This window comes from Apium graveolens, chromosome 4, assembly GCF_009905375.1.
Source record: "Apium graveolens cultivar Ventura chromosome 4, ASM990537v1, whole genome shotgun sequence".
NCBI lineage: Eukaryota > Viridiplantae > Streptophyta > Magnoliopsida > Apiales > Apiaceae > Apium > Apium graveolens.
In genome coordinates this window covers 259,577,443-259,593,327 of record NC_133650.1, presented here as the reverse complement: position 1 = coordinate 259,593,327, position 15,885 = coordinate 259,577,443, and the positions used below count along the sequence as shown (strand labels likewise).

General features: G+C 36.2%; 1 protein-coding gene across 1 annotated transcript; it reads left to right on the top strand.

Annotated features, from left to right (window-relative positions):
* The first annotated feature begins 3,191 nt into the window (after positions 1-3,191).
* Positions 3,192-4,873, top strand: LOC141719561 (uncharacterized). Its single transcript, XM_074521939.1, has 3 exons — positions 3,192-3,814; positions 4,118-4,219; positions 4,276-4,873. Exons 1-3 carry the CDS (start codon positions 3,192-3,194, stop codon positions 4,871-4,873), a joined length of 1,323 nt encoding a protein of 440 aa, XP_074378040.1.
* The last annotated feature ends 11,012 nt before the right edge of the window (positions 4,874-15,885 follow it).

Here is a 15,885-nt window from a genome sequence, read left to right as displayed (position 1 = left end):
AGTAGTTGCGTATACCCTTAGTATAGGGGACCCAAAGGTGAACATTTTCTAAAACCGGGAGTCGATGTTCCCGAGTATATTATATATATTTATATATATATATAGATATAGTTTTCAAAACTATTAATCGAATAAGGTTTATTCGATAACTTTATTTTTATTAATAAATATTACTTTGAATATTCATTCGAGGACTTATGACTCGGTTTATTTTATTTAATGAATATTAATTTGAATATTCATTCGAGGACTTATGACTCGCTTTATTTTGTTTAATGAATATTATTTTGAATATTCATTTGAGGACTTATGACTCCGCTTATTTATTAAATGATATTCTTTATTTTATTAAAGAATAATGTTTCGATAATCAAACTTATTTTCGATTATTCAAATAAAGATCATACTTTCATATAAGTATATCTTTGGTTATTTAATATCCATTTCAAGTATGAGTTTTAAAACTTTTACTTCAATTATTTTTATAAGGATTATCCTTATGGGAATATTATTTAAATAATAATATTCAGATATTTTCTAATATATCGGGACTGATTTATTTCATTAAATCATCATTACTCCAAATATTCTTAAAAATGTTTTCGAGTTTTCAAAATGATTTTAAAAGTTAGAGCGGATCCCAAAAACTCGTTTTGAGATTTAAGATCTTCCTTTCGAAGGAGACTTGAATATTCGCTCAAAAATCTTAGGAATCCGGCTCTGTGGTGTATTTTATATTCGCAACAAGGATGCTGTTTTGAGAAAACAATTTGATTACTTGCCCAATGTTCGGGAAGTAAGTCCATCTAATTGAGTCGGCATAAGCGACAGGCCGGGTTACGGTCTATGAAGGTGTAAGAGGCTGGGTGACAGTCCATCCACGCGTGAGTGGCCGGGTAACGGTCTAGCGCGAGGTCCTAATGCGGCCAGGGTGATGACCGGTGAGGAATTCATCCATCTACAGTAGAAAATGTTACTTATTGGTATCTTTGCCTGATCAGCAAGATATCGGGTTTATGCCAAAATTCTTTTCCTTTCCAAAATTCATTGGATGTTACAAACTCTGTTCATACTTTACATAACAGAGGTTTCCAGGAAATATATAAGAGATTTATGTGTGGATATATATATCGGGACTAAATAAAGTATCTCGTAACTTCATTTCTTTTGAATGATATTTCAAAGATTGAATCTATTCAAACCTTTTCTTGTAGTCCCATCTATGTGATGAACTTTTGAAACTGATGATACCTTGAACGGTGGTAGTTCAAGTAGTATCCGGAAAAGATATAAGTATATTGGAGTATCTTGTAACTTCATCTTTTGAACTTATATCTAGTAAATGATTATCTTATGCATGTGAAAGATTTTCAGAAAAATGTTGAGACAAGGGTAGATATATGAGATCACCTTGCAACGATATTTTTATACAGTTATAAACTGGAACTCTGTGTATATTATACATGTCAGAGGATTTCAAAGATTATGAAAAGTATATATACTTATATACTGAATATTTTGCGACTTGGTCTCGTTAAGATATCAACTTAGTTCATTTCATCTTGACCAAGACTTTCATGAGTACTATGAGAATGCTCATATATTGTTAGTTATTATACATATTATTTCGGTGGGCTTGTTGCTCACCCTTGCTTTCTTCTTACATCACACAACAACAGATAGAAAAGATGAACATGACCAAGCTTCCAATTTGCAAGCGGTTAGGAAATGTTCCGCAGTTTTCTGGAAGCGTTGATGCCGCCGTAGCTGAGGTAGGAGCTACCAATAGGCTAGGTTTTCAACTATTGATGAACCAGACTTATGTATATTTATGAATTGTAATAATGGCAAAGAATATGTAAATTATTCAGAAACCCTTTTTAAGGTGAAATGGTTTATAATTGTGGAATAAAATGACTTGTGTTATTTTTGGTATTCATCTCTGAGACTATAACTTGTGGTGTGTGGTATATTGTGGGGTCACTGTACGCAGTAGTTGGTTGACTGTTAAGATTAAGTATTGATAAGGGAAATGGAACTCGTGACAACCTGGATCCCCGACCCCGAATTTGGGGGTGTTACAATAGATCTCAACAAAGCTTGCCCAAAGGATAGTTTTCCACTCCCACGGATTGATCAGTTGGTCGACGTGACAGAAGGGCATGCCTTGCTAAGCTTTATGGATGCATACTCCGGTTACAATCAAATCCCCATGTACGGCCCCGATCAGGAGCATACATCCTTCATCACTGATAGAGGGTTATATTGTTACATAGGGATGCCATTTGGATTGATCAACACTGGCGCAACCTACCAACGGTTGGTGAACATGATGTTCAAGAATCAGATTGGAAGAACCATGGAAGTGTATGTAGACTACATTTTGGTAAAATCGAAGGAAGCAAATGATCATATCGAGCACCTGATGGAAATGTTTAACATTCTAAGGAGGTTTTGCATGAAGTTCAATCCACAGAAGTGCGTGTTTGCTGTTGAGTCAGGAAATTTTCTCGGGTTCATCGTCAACCATAGAGGAATTGAAGCTAACCATGCAAAGATCAAGGCACTGCTAGACATGAAATCTCTCACTAGTGTGAAACAGTTACAAAGCTTAACTGGAAGGATCGCCGCACTGAACCGATTTATTTCTAAATCGTCCGACAGATGCAAGGAATTCTTTAAGGCGATTAAGGTGGCGGGGAAAGACTTTGTATGGACACCAGAATGTGAGGAAGCTTTTAGGAGAATCAAGGAACAACTGGGGAACCCTCCCTTGTTATCAAAATCCTTGGATGGGGAGTCTCAGATCCTATACCTTGCAGTTTCTGAATATTCAATCAGCGCAGTGCTAGTGAGAGAAGAGGATGCGCAACCGTCGCCGGTATATTATGTAAGCAAGCGGTTGCACGATGCTGAAACTCACTATACAAGTATGGAGAAGCTGGTTTATACCTTAATCCTCGCATCAAGAAAGCTGCACCCGTATTTCCAAGCACATAGAATTGAAGTCCGTATAGCATACCCTCTGCGGCAAGTCCTTCACAAGCCAGAATTATCGGGAAGAATGTTATAATGGGCCGTGGAGTTGGGACAGTTTGACATGGAATATATGCCCTGTCAGCAATCAAAGGGCAAGCCTTATTTGACTTCTTGTTGGAGTTTGATTCTAAAGTTGATGATAAGGTTTGGTAATGTTACATCCCTCTCCTACTGAGGAGGTCTTGGAGGAGTTTCCACACCTCTGGTGGATTTTGTATATGGATGGAGCAGTTAACAATGGAGGAGCGGGCACGGGCATAGTACTCGTGTCTCCGGAAGGCCATCATTTGATGAGTGCAATTTATTTCAAATTTTATGCAACGAATAATGATGCAAAATATGAAGCATTGATCAGTGGCCTGAAGATCGCTTTGGAAATGGGAGTGCGGAACCTAATTGTAAAGAGCGACTCAGAGTTGGTGGTAAACCAAGTGAATGGGGGGTGTCAAGCTCGAGGACCGCGAACAGAATTGTACTTGAGGTGCACGCAGCGTTTGATTGGAAAGTTCAAAGAGGTTAGGCTGGAATGTGTACCACGGGAAAAGAACAACAACGCAGATGCCCTGGCAAAAATAGGATCCCAGCAGGAGGCTGTGTTGTTGGGATCTATACCTTTAGAAATCCAGGAGATTCCTAGTATCCCAGAGGTGGAGGTGATGCAAGTAGATGAGGCTCCCAAGGAAACATGGATGACGCCCATTCTTGATTATATTCATAAGGGAGCACTTCCTGAGGATAAGTTTAAGGCTCGACGACTTCGCTACCAGGCTGCAAGGTATGTGGTATATAATGAAGTTTTATATAAAAGGGGCTTCAATCAACCGCTGCTCAGATGTGTCGATGAAGAAGAGGGAAATTACATCTTAAGGGAGGTACATGAGGGAATTTGTGATAATCACTCGGGGGTAACTCATTGGCGATGAAAGTTTTATACCAGGGTTATTATTGGCCTATGATGAAAGAGGATGCCACGAATTTCGTTAGAGCATGTGATCGCTTCCAACGCTTTGCGAATTACACATCTATGCCAGCGACGCTCTTGACGTCTATGATGAGCCCATGGCTATTTTCCATGTAGGGGATTGATCTTATTGGAGAATTACCTAAGGCTAAATGAGATGTCAAGTATGCAGTGGTTGCAGTTGATTACTTTACTAAATGGGCAGAAGCTATGTCGCTGGCAACTATCACCACAAAGAAGATTAAAGACTTTATCTTCAACTCTATCGTGTGCAGCTTCGGAATTCCTTACAAACTTGTCTCTGACAACGAGAAGCAGTTCGATAGCAAGGAGTTGTGGCAGTTATGTGAGGATTTGAAAATTGAAAAGAAATTTGCAGTGGTCTATCATCCTCAGAGTAATGGACAAACGGAGGCCGTAAATAAAATAATAAAGCATACCCTCAAAACCAAACTAGAGGAGCGCAAGGGGAATTGGCCCGAAGAACTCCCGAAAGTGTTGTGGTCTTACAATACTACACCAAGATCTACCATGGGAGAGTTTCCGTTTATGCTCACTTATGGGTACGAAGCTATGGTTCCCGTGGAAGTTGGTTCAGGATCGCTGCGCAGAGATCATTACACAGAGGATGATGCAGAAGTTAACCAAAGGCTTCATTTGGACCTTTTGGAAGAGACGAGGGAAAACTCCCAGTTAAGGCTCACGGCATACCAACAGCGTACTGCAAGGTACTACAACAAGAAGGTAAAGGGACAGCTGCTGAAGGTGGGGGATCTGGTGCTCAGGAAGGTGATGCCAAATACAAAGAATCCCCAGCATGGAGTATTTCATGCTAATTGGGAAGGACCATACAAGAAAAGAACAATCTTATGAAAGGGGACTTATCATCTTGAAGATTTGGAAGGAAAGCTGGTTCCGCGAGCATGGAATGCGGAGCATCTTTGAAAGTATTATCAGTAAGGCGCGGCTTTAGCCCCTTACATATCATATTTACATTATATACTTAGGATTGTGCCCAAATTATAGGCTAGAAGCAATAAAATTCCTCCTAGCCTAGGGGGTAGTGCATGTACTACTTACCTTAGAACTAGTTGAAGGATCATTTTTCAACTAAATTCCCCACAGAGCATAGTAGCCATGGGACTGGTGCACTTTTAACACTAGAGCACATTATTAATAAAAACTTTGAAAAATTTCCAAATGGTTGTTTTCTTGCAAGTTTACTTGGTTATATGACGCGTCCTCATCATAGGACACGCCCTAAGAAGTAGTCAGGTGAAACTGGAACTAGGACGCATCTTGGGTCTAAGGACGCGCCCAACCTATGCATAATCTTGGTTGATGCTCCTTTAATTTTAGTATTCCATAACTGATATGTCAAAATACTTATCTTCAAATCTGAAAGGTTGACGTTTCAAAGCACTAGGACGCGCCCATATATTGTGCGTTGCATAAATAAAAAAGTGTATAACAACATGTTATACTAAGGGAAAAATATATATTACCCAGGAAATTTAAACAGCCAAGGCACAAGAACTAAGCAAAATAAGACGCGTCCTCAGCTTAAGACGCACCCCATATATGTGAAAACAGAATAATCAACATGCATGAAAATAATAAAAAAGAAAAATATTATAAAAGTACAAGTAAACAAAATCCAGAAACAACAAGTCAGAAGTTTACAAGCTGCAAGGCTTAAAGGACCTGCACCTTTGATATTATCTATAAAAAGTTCATAAATATACGAAAGACGCGCCCAATACCGGAGGCGCGTCCTGTTGTTTTTCCTGGTCTTTTGGATGAGAAGGATGGGTTAAACTTGCTGGGGTTGAGCTTGGTATGGAGAAGGAGCAGGGGACGTGTCATCCTTTAGGATAATCCTCTTATCTTTAATGGAATCTGAAGCTCTGACTTTGAAATCAGCCACCCACTTTTGGGTATCTTCATCAAATTTGGAAAAGGTGTATTCTGGGTCGTTAGCTAGGAACCCAGAACACCACTCCTCAAAGCCCACTGCAAATCCATTCTAATACACCAGTTTCTTCTCCTCCTTCCAGCCATGCACTCTTTCATCATTTAGGAGGTCTAGCTCCAGTTGCATTTTGGATTTTTCAGTAGTAACTCTATCAATAGCCTTCTCCATAGCAGTAAATGGCCATCAAGGCACGCATTTTCCAATTGCAACTCAAGAATCTCTTCATCTTTAGACTAGGCAAGGAGGGTTATTTTGTTCTCCAGAGATATGATTTTATCCTCAGCTTGGCTTTTTGCAGTATCAGTGGTGGCAAGACACGCCCTCAGCCTTGCAGCTATGTTGGCACTTTGCCTTGCATGCAAATGGAGTTCAGGTGCAACCCTCACCATGGCTTGCTCGGTCTGCTCCTCTGTCCTAAAGGTCTTGCCTCGAACTTCTTCCTCTATAAAAGTGCCATATGAGGATGCGCCCAGATATCTTAGGATAAAAGATTGGTCATCAGGCATTGTCTTCTGGCGCTTGGAGGGCGCGTCCTCCTTATCTGAGATGTTCACCACAGTGGTGTCAATGATCTTGGGGGGAGGTGAAGGAACCACAACTGGAGTAGGATCCTTGGTTTTTGGATCAGATTTCGCAGGAGCTTGCTCCTTGCTCTCAATTTTTCGGAAGCCCCAATAGCGAACCCTTTGGGAAGAGAACTCATATCTGTAAGAAAAACATGTAAAACATTAGACCAAGCCCAGAAAGGTGGACGCGTCCTCCAAACAAGCAAGTAATAGTAAAATGACAAGTACGTACATCTAAAGGAGAAAATAAATTTGGAGTAATAGCTAAACATTATGAAACATTGATACATAAAGCATGACATATAGGTCATTAGGCGCGTCCAAAATTGAGGAAGCGCCCAAAGGTTGATAAACCAAGAGGATAAGATGAGTATAAACTTAGACATGACAAGCAGTAACAAGGCCATGACACGTCCTAAGCATTATGGTAAGTTCATAATTTTAAAATGAGAAGCTAATTTTGTAGCTTTGGACGCGTCTAAAGATAAATGACGCGCCCTCTCTCATATATACTTACCTCGTTGTAAGTCAAATTGCTTACTGGTATCAATCTCAATCACTTCTGTGGCACTGAGGCCCTTGCCTTTTCCTGAGGCTGTGAGAACAAGTTTGCCATTGTGAAACTAACGGAATTTGCAGACAGAACCAACCCGGGCGGGCAACGCGCCCACTAGTTTGAGGTTGTCCTCTGTGATCATGTCCTTGAGATTAAAATGATCTTCAGCATACTTTAAAACCTTTTCTGCTCTCTTCTTCTTTTTTCCTGTTAATTTTCTTTGAGTTCTTTTGTCTAGAGGAGAAAGAAGAAAAATAAGTAACAAGACAGGTATATGGGAAAAGAAGAAGGGCGCGTCCAGGCCATTGGACGCGTCCAGAATGTAAAACTTACTTGGCTCAAGGTTAAAACGAACACGGGCTCTTTTTACGTCAAAAATATAAAAGAACGGCTGTAATATCCGGGATATCACGTGTAATTATTTTATCAATAAATGATTATTATATGATTATTATGCGATTTTTGGTGAATTATCTGTTGATTGATATTGATAAGCAGATGTATATATGTGAATAAATGTGAGTATATTAATTTTAATATGTCCAGAATAAAATATAGATATTTGTGATATTTTTCTGGTAATTTTTGGATCGTTATATGATTTTATAATGATTTACAGATTCAATAATAATTTTCTGAATAATTACAAAATTATTTTATAAAGCCGGGAATCATCCAACCTCAACCATTTTTACATTTTTACAACCCGAAACTCTTCCGAAAACTCCTTCCTAACCTAATCTGGTAATTCCGGACATTTTCTGTGTTTTGACTTTTTCAATCCGGATTACAGTTTGACCCGTAAGCGTCCCGACGTATAATTTTCGATACGATAATTATTTCGATATATCAACAAAACCCGTATTCTCGAAAGATGGGTTAATATTACATTATTTTCGTGTAAAGTGTTTTATAAAAAGCCCGGTTGGGATAATTATCCAATACGGGTATTAAATCAGATTGTTTTTGCAGTTACTTAGCGGCTAAGTAACTAATTTATCGATCCAAAATGATCCAATATTCCATAAATATATATAGCCCTTTTATTATTTCTTTTTATTCGTAAAATTCATAATCAATCAGTAAACATATAAGAAATACAGAGAAAAATCCTAAAAACGTTGTGTTCTTTAAAATCAATCGTACAAACGAAGACGTTATCGAACTCCGATTCGGGCCTGCAACATATCAAAACGAAGCTCTCGAAAAACTCTTTCTGAATCAACGATCTATTTGTGTGCATAAATGACGATATTTTTCCTATTTAATTACTTTATTTCAAATTATTTATGGATTAAATTATGAAAATTTGTTCTTGATGTTGTTGATATGATTTGATGATTCCATCGTGTAGATAATATTTTTCTGGTCAACTTGGTATATTATATGTCAAAAATAGAATTCAATAACATAGAGAAAATGATGTTTGATTCGGGAAATTGAAATTAAGGTTTTAAACTTTGACTGTTCTAAATCAAAAATTAGGGGTTTTATTTTTAATGAATCTGGGTTTGATTGAATGAAACCAGTGAATAGATCGTGCAAAAACAGTTCGATTGGTGTGTATAACATGATCTGAGGAGACCTGAACGCTGCTCGCCGGAAAAAATGACTCGTGGCGGCGTCGGAAAACTTCGACGAGGTTTTCCGGCCAAACCACGAGTCTATCGATCCATTTGAGGCCAAAAATAGAATCCTGGAAGATAGAACTACAAATCTGCACAATTTTACGTAATTCTGGGTAAAGGGGCACGACGACCGGCAGTGTCGCCGCCACCGGCGCCGCCAGGTCATCGGAGAAGAAGACAAATTACAAGTTGGTCCCCGACTTTTTGCATAACTTTCAAATTTAATATTGTAGTTATAAAATGTTGCATAAACCAGATTATTGTTTTAATCACTTTCAAAAATAATATTTTGTTAATTTTAAAAATCATAAAATGTATATTGATTTATTTTAAATTCAGAAAATAGTTATTTAATTATTTTTAAATTCAGAAAATTATTATTAATTATTTATTTACTTAAAAATAAATCTGATTTATTTTATTGATTTATTTTAATTAGTTTTTAATTACTTTAATTAATCAATTAATTGAATATTAATTGATTAATTAATTTAATTAAGTATTAATTAATTTTAATTGATTTAATAATTAGATTTAATTATTTAAAATTGATTTATAAATCCCGAAAAATAGTTTTGAGCTTTAAAATATTATTTAAAATTATTTTCAAAGCTCGATAATTAGTATTAAATCATTTTAAATTCCGATTCGGGTAATCAAACCCTGTTATTTAATTTTAAAATGATTTAGAGTTCCGTTTAAATTCCGAAAAATGTACAAAAATTCGTATTAAATATCTGGAAAATCATTTTTAACCCCGAATCTTCTTTGAATAATTATTTTAATTGAATATCTTACGTGCTACGTGTTATATGTGATCTGATTGATGCGTAATATGATTGTACGTGTATTGTTTGACTGTTTTATTCATATCTTTCAATCTGTACGTTGGATTTGGGTGAAACGAAGGGTAGTTAGAAGCTTGTAACGAATAGAATGTGATGAGAAGTGGTATTGATAAGTACATGTGATGTTTAACAGAGGAAGCAAGACGTAAAAAGGGAAAGCAGGTAGTCAGTGAGTGGGAACCACTTGACAAGTGCTAGTAAAGTGAAAGCGAATTGATAAGGCAAGTATTTCTATTCATCTTGATTATATTGCAAGTATTTTGAACCCCCTTCATTATGTTGCAATTATTCCAAACAGTTCTTATTCTATATTGCAAGTACCTTGAAGTACTTAATCCTAAACCCTGATTCTTATTGATCTTGAGCCATAAGCCTAATTCTTCATAAACCATTGATTGTTGAATTCTTAAATACGAACCATACATATACGATACTACTCCACAAATACATATATACCACACACTGATTTTTGATACTGAATTGCTTGATATACTAACCCATTTGCTTTGTTTAACAGAAGACCAATCCTTGTAACCCCTGAACCCTTGGTATTCTACTTTCTATTTCTTTCTTTGATTGAAAGTCAATTCCTAAAATTCCATTGTTATATCTTCTTGGAATCATGAATTACCCTATGCTTCGAGATAAATGTTGTTTATGATTCAGTTCATTGATCTACATTGTTAATCATATTGTTATTCTGGAATTGGATTGTTTTTAAATATAGACCAGATTCATGGTCGGACCAGATTCGTGGTCATAATAGGCCAATATGTGCCTTGGATCCAGTATATAGAGCAAAGCTGGGAGCCTTGCTCGGTGTTAGTGCGTGACTGATCAGTAGTGTTGTGAATATGTTGTGAATTTGATAATTTCATTAACAAAACACCTTAGTAGATTTTACTAAGTGAAAAATGTAGCACTCGACGGATAAGGATTGTAGTCCCGACGGATGACTCTATATAGTCCCGACGGATGACTCTATATAGTCCCGACGGATGATGATTTACCATCCATCGAGTGAGTAGCTTGTGTAATAATAAGTCTGTAGCACATTTCTGCATACACATTGATTAGATTCTGTAAGTAGTACTCAAATCATGTTGACTGTAACTAGATATGCATAATAGGTTGATTAATTGTACATAGATGATGTCTTGTAATTCTGCATAAATGAAGTGAAGTCAAGTGCCAGATAGCTACCGGACGGATAAACAACAATGCTACTCGACGGATGATCAACTAGGCTACCCGACGGATGATCATGTACCCGACAGATAATCAATTCAAACATCAGTTGACAGTGACAACACAATCACATGCGTCGAGTGTATGCAAATGGAATGTGGAAGCCTATTCAACTGGGTTTTAGAAAACAAAGAAGCATTACCATTTCCATGCTATTATGAAGACATTCAAAGATGCTGGAAAAGAGTAATGAAGCAGCATAGTATTAGACTAGATAGTTTTTGTCTTATTATCTTGTCTTATTACTTTGTAATCTTGGTGTTATATAAACCAAGAAGTAACAAATAGAAAAACAAGAACTAAGCAACAAACAGAGAAACATTTGTAAGCTGTATTCTTAGCATTTCTCTGCAATCTTAGTTGTTAGAATTTGTAAGCAGCTGTGAGCTAACTGCTACACAGAGTTCTCTTGATATATTATATATCTCTGGTGGATACATTCAAATCCACCAGAAAGTTTTTAAAGACTTGTGTTTTTAATTACTTGTATTTTGATTCATTTCAAGTTATTATTCCGTACTCTGCAAATCAATTCACACTGATATATATATATATATATTTAAGTTAGAACACCTTTATTCTTGAAAAAGTTTCAAGAATTCCATTCAACCCCCTTCTGTAATTCTTGTTGCATTATTAGGGACTAACAATTGGTATCAGAGCAAGCTCTTAATAAACAAAGAGTTTAAAGATCACAACAAAATAGCAAGATGAACAAGAAGGATGTTGGAGTCAAGATTACTTTTCTGGATAAAGATAATTACCATCACTGGAAGCTAAAAATGCATCTTCATTTACTTTCTCAATATGAGGCCTATGTAGATTGCATAAAAAGAGGCCCTCATGTACCAATGAGAGCTACAACTGGAAATGAGCCATCTATCCCCAAGCCAAGGCATGAATGGTCTGATCCTGATATTGAACAAGTCAGAAAGTATAAGAAGGCCATTGTAACACCCCCAGATCCGGGGTCGGGGATCCGGGTCGTCACGGTCTTTCTTTCCACAATATCACTTCACTTAATTAATAATAACCAACCTTATGCTGTGACCCCACACTAACATACACCACAACCCGTTATATTCTCAGAGATGAAATTCAAATAAGTACAAGTCTTTGAATCCACAATTTAAAAGTTATTACAACCCAAAACGATTACTTGATAAATTTACAGTTAATTGCCATTATCTGCCACAAGTTATAATTATACATAATTGATTCTCCAAAAGCAGATGGTCTAATCTACAATAGATCTACCTCTGCAGCTATAGCAGCTATGACATCAACGGGAAGACGCGGAACGCTTTCCACGCGCTTGCGCTGGGTCTGCTGGAGTCTGGTCATCTTTCCTAACTGTTGTTGTGTGATGAAAGAAGAAAGCAAGGGTGAGCAGCAAGCCCACCAAAATAATATGCATAATTATTTACAGTATATGAGTCTACTCATAATACTCATGAAAGTCTTGGTCAAACGAAATGAACCAAGTTGATAACTTAATGCGATGAAGTCGCAAAATATTCAGTATATATATATATACATATATACTTTTCAAAATATTGGAAGTCCTCTTCCATGCATAATATACACAAAGTCCCAGTGTATAACTGTATATAAAAAAAATATCGTTGCAAGGTGATCTCATATATCTAACCTTGTCTCAACGTTTTTCTGAAAATCTTTGTCATTCATAAGACAATTATTAATTAGATATAAGTTTAAAAGATGAGGTTACCAAATACCCCAATATACTTATATCTTTCCCAATACTACTTGAACTACCACCGTTCAAGTTATAATCAGTTTCAAAAGTTCATCCCACTGATGAGACCACAAGATAAGACTTGAATAGATTCAATCTTTGAAATATTATTGAATGAAAAAGTTATGAGATACTTTATTTAGTCCCGATATATATATAACCACATATATATATCCCTTTAAACATTTCCTGGAACCTCTGTTATGTGAAGTATGAACAGAGTTCGAAACATCCAATGAATTTTGGAAAGGAAAAGAATTTTGGCATAAACCCGATATCTCGCTGATCAGGCAAAGATACCTATAAGTAACCTTTTCTACTAGTAGATGGACGAATTCCCCACTGGTCATCACCCTGGTCATAATTAAGACCTATGCTGGACTGCCACTCAGCCACCTATGCATTTGATGGACTCCCACTGAGCCACTTACACAATAATAGACCGTACCTCGGCCTGTCGCTTATGCCGACTCAATGAGAGGGGCTTACTTCCCGAACGTTGGGCAAGTAATCAATTCATTTACCAAATCTGCAACCTTGTTGCGAATATAAAATACACCACAGAGCCGGATTCCCCAGGTTTTGAGCGAGTATTTAAATCCCCTTAAAAGGAAGATCTTAAATATAAAAATGAGTTTTTGGGATCCGCTCTGACTTTTAAAAATCATTTTGAAGACTCGAAAACACTTTAAAGAGTGTTTGGAGTAAGGCTGATTTAATGAAGTAAATCAGTCCCCAGAATATTTTAGAAAATGACTGAATATTATTATCTTAAATAATATTCCCATAAAGAATAATCTTTATAAAAATAATTGAAGTAGAAGTATTAACTTATACTTGAAATAAACATTAAATAACCAAAGATATACTTATATGAAAGTATTATCTTTATTTGAATAATCGAAAATAAGTTTGATTATTAACACCTTATTCTTTAATAGAATAAAGAATATAATTCAGTACATAATCGGAGTCATAGATCCTCAAATGAATATTCAAATAATATTCAATAAATAATATAAACTGAGTCATAAACCCCCGAATGAATATTCAAATAATATTCAATAAATAATATAAAAGGAGTCATAAGCCCTCGAATGAATATTCAAATAATATTCAAATAATAAAATAAACTGAGTCATAAGCCCTCGAATGAATATTCAAATAATATTCAAATAATAAAATAAACTGAGTCATAAGCCCTCGAATGAATATTCAAATAATATTCAAATAATAAAATAAACTGAGTCATAAGCCCTCGAATGAATATTCAAATAATATTCAAATAATAAAATAAACTGAGTCATAAGCCCTCGAATGAATATTCAAATAATATTCAAATAATAGAATAAAGGTATCGAATAAACCTTATTCGATCCATAGTTTTAAAAACTATATCCATATATATATATATATAAATATATATATATAATATACTCGGGAACATCGACTCCCGGTTTAGAAATATGTTCACCTTTTATCCCCTATACTAAGGGTATACGCAACTACTTGCTTATTTCTAGCATAGGTATTATGCAACTATAAGCACTGAAATCAACAGATAGATAACCAGATTACGAAACAGACATGCATATATACCATATTAGCATGCTCCAATATATCGCAAAATTTGCTAATAACAATCATGCAATATCACAAGATAATGCATATACATATATTTACATCACAACAACAGTATAACGGGTAGAAAACTTGCCTGAGCGACTGGGGGTTACGAATGGCTCGGGACGAGTCTGGTAACCTATAAACAACAAGTAAGTTGGAATTAAACCAAAGTCACTTGTGAATCTATACTTTAACTAACTTAGACTCTAACGCTTGTTTTGCGCTCACTGATTCGCTTAAGTCACTCGGGTACCCTCGGCTCCACCATTTTTAATAATTTAACCTTTACGAGTTTTAAAGCGATTCCTTCGCGAGTGACTTACCAACTGCCTAAAACACTTACCATAAATGTTTCATGCATTAATTAACCCTTTTTGGTCTTTAACCTACATTTCAAAGTAAGGCGAGGGAAAAAGTTTCGTTCGCGAAACGCCGTTACTTGAAACGGTCGTTTCTCCTAAACCGTAAATCGGAATCGAACGAACTACATATCAAAACGAAGCTCGTAACATGAGCTATCTAAACATGGCAGTGGTCACAATCTAGCAGGGGGTTCTCGGGTCCTAATGCTATGCACAAAAACAGTCCAAAGAAAATCGGACGTTACGACGGCTATGTTTACGCGATTTCCCATTTTTTTAAACCATTCAAACCCATTCCAAATCAACCCCAAATCCAACCTCAAATCCATCATACAACAATCATCCATCCTTATCACATCATAACAACCCCAACAAATCCATATTAACCATTTATACTTATTCCTCACATGAACTAAAAGCTTTACTTAGGTTCTTTAACTAATTACCAAGATTTACAACTCCAACAATACAACAAAACCAACTAATCTCTACAAACTCAACCAAACTTCAACCAATCAAGCATCATGCCTCACATATGCTATATCAAACACATTCAATCCTAATTACTCAAAACTAAAGCTAGGGTTTGTAGTTTATACCTTCCTTGGAGAGTGGAGAATCAAGAGGATGGCTTGGAATCACCTTTAAAGCCCTTAACCAAGCTTAATCTAAACAAAACTTCAAGAACACAAATTTTAGTTCTTGAAAACACTATTCACCATCTTCTTTGATGATTTATAGAAAAAGATTGGCTTGGAATTAGAAGCTTAAACTTATAGGAAGTATGTAACTTAACTAGGAGGAGCTAGGATAATTACCTTGGAAAATAACAAGTGGAGGAGCTTGGACTTCCCATTTCTTAAGAAACCACCCGAGAGCTTCATGAACAAGCCTTGGTTGCTTTTGATTTTGATGAAAATGGTTTTTGCTTGGCTTGGTTGCTTGGTTTTTGTGCTTGCTTTAGCAAATTACTACCTTGCCCTTGAATTTGTGTGGTTCTTATTCAACCACACCTCCTTCCTTCCTATGTCATGCTTACCTCATCCTCATGATGTCATCCTTCCTTCCTTGTCTTCTTTCTATTGGTTGGATGACATCATTCCCATTAATCCCTTTGATTAACTTCCTAATCGTTTGCCTAATGACCGCTGATCTGCTATACGGTTCGCTTAACTTTCGTTCTCGTTTTATCGTTTGAAGGATCATACCCGGGATCTTATTACTTAGGTTCCCTTAACCTTTCTCAATATATTATATTCCTTCTATGATCCTCTTTTATAATCCTTTAATTTAAATCCTTTTTATCCTGTTACCTTA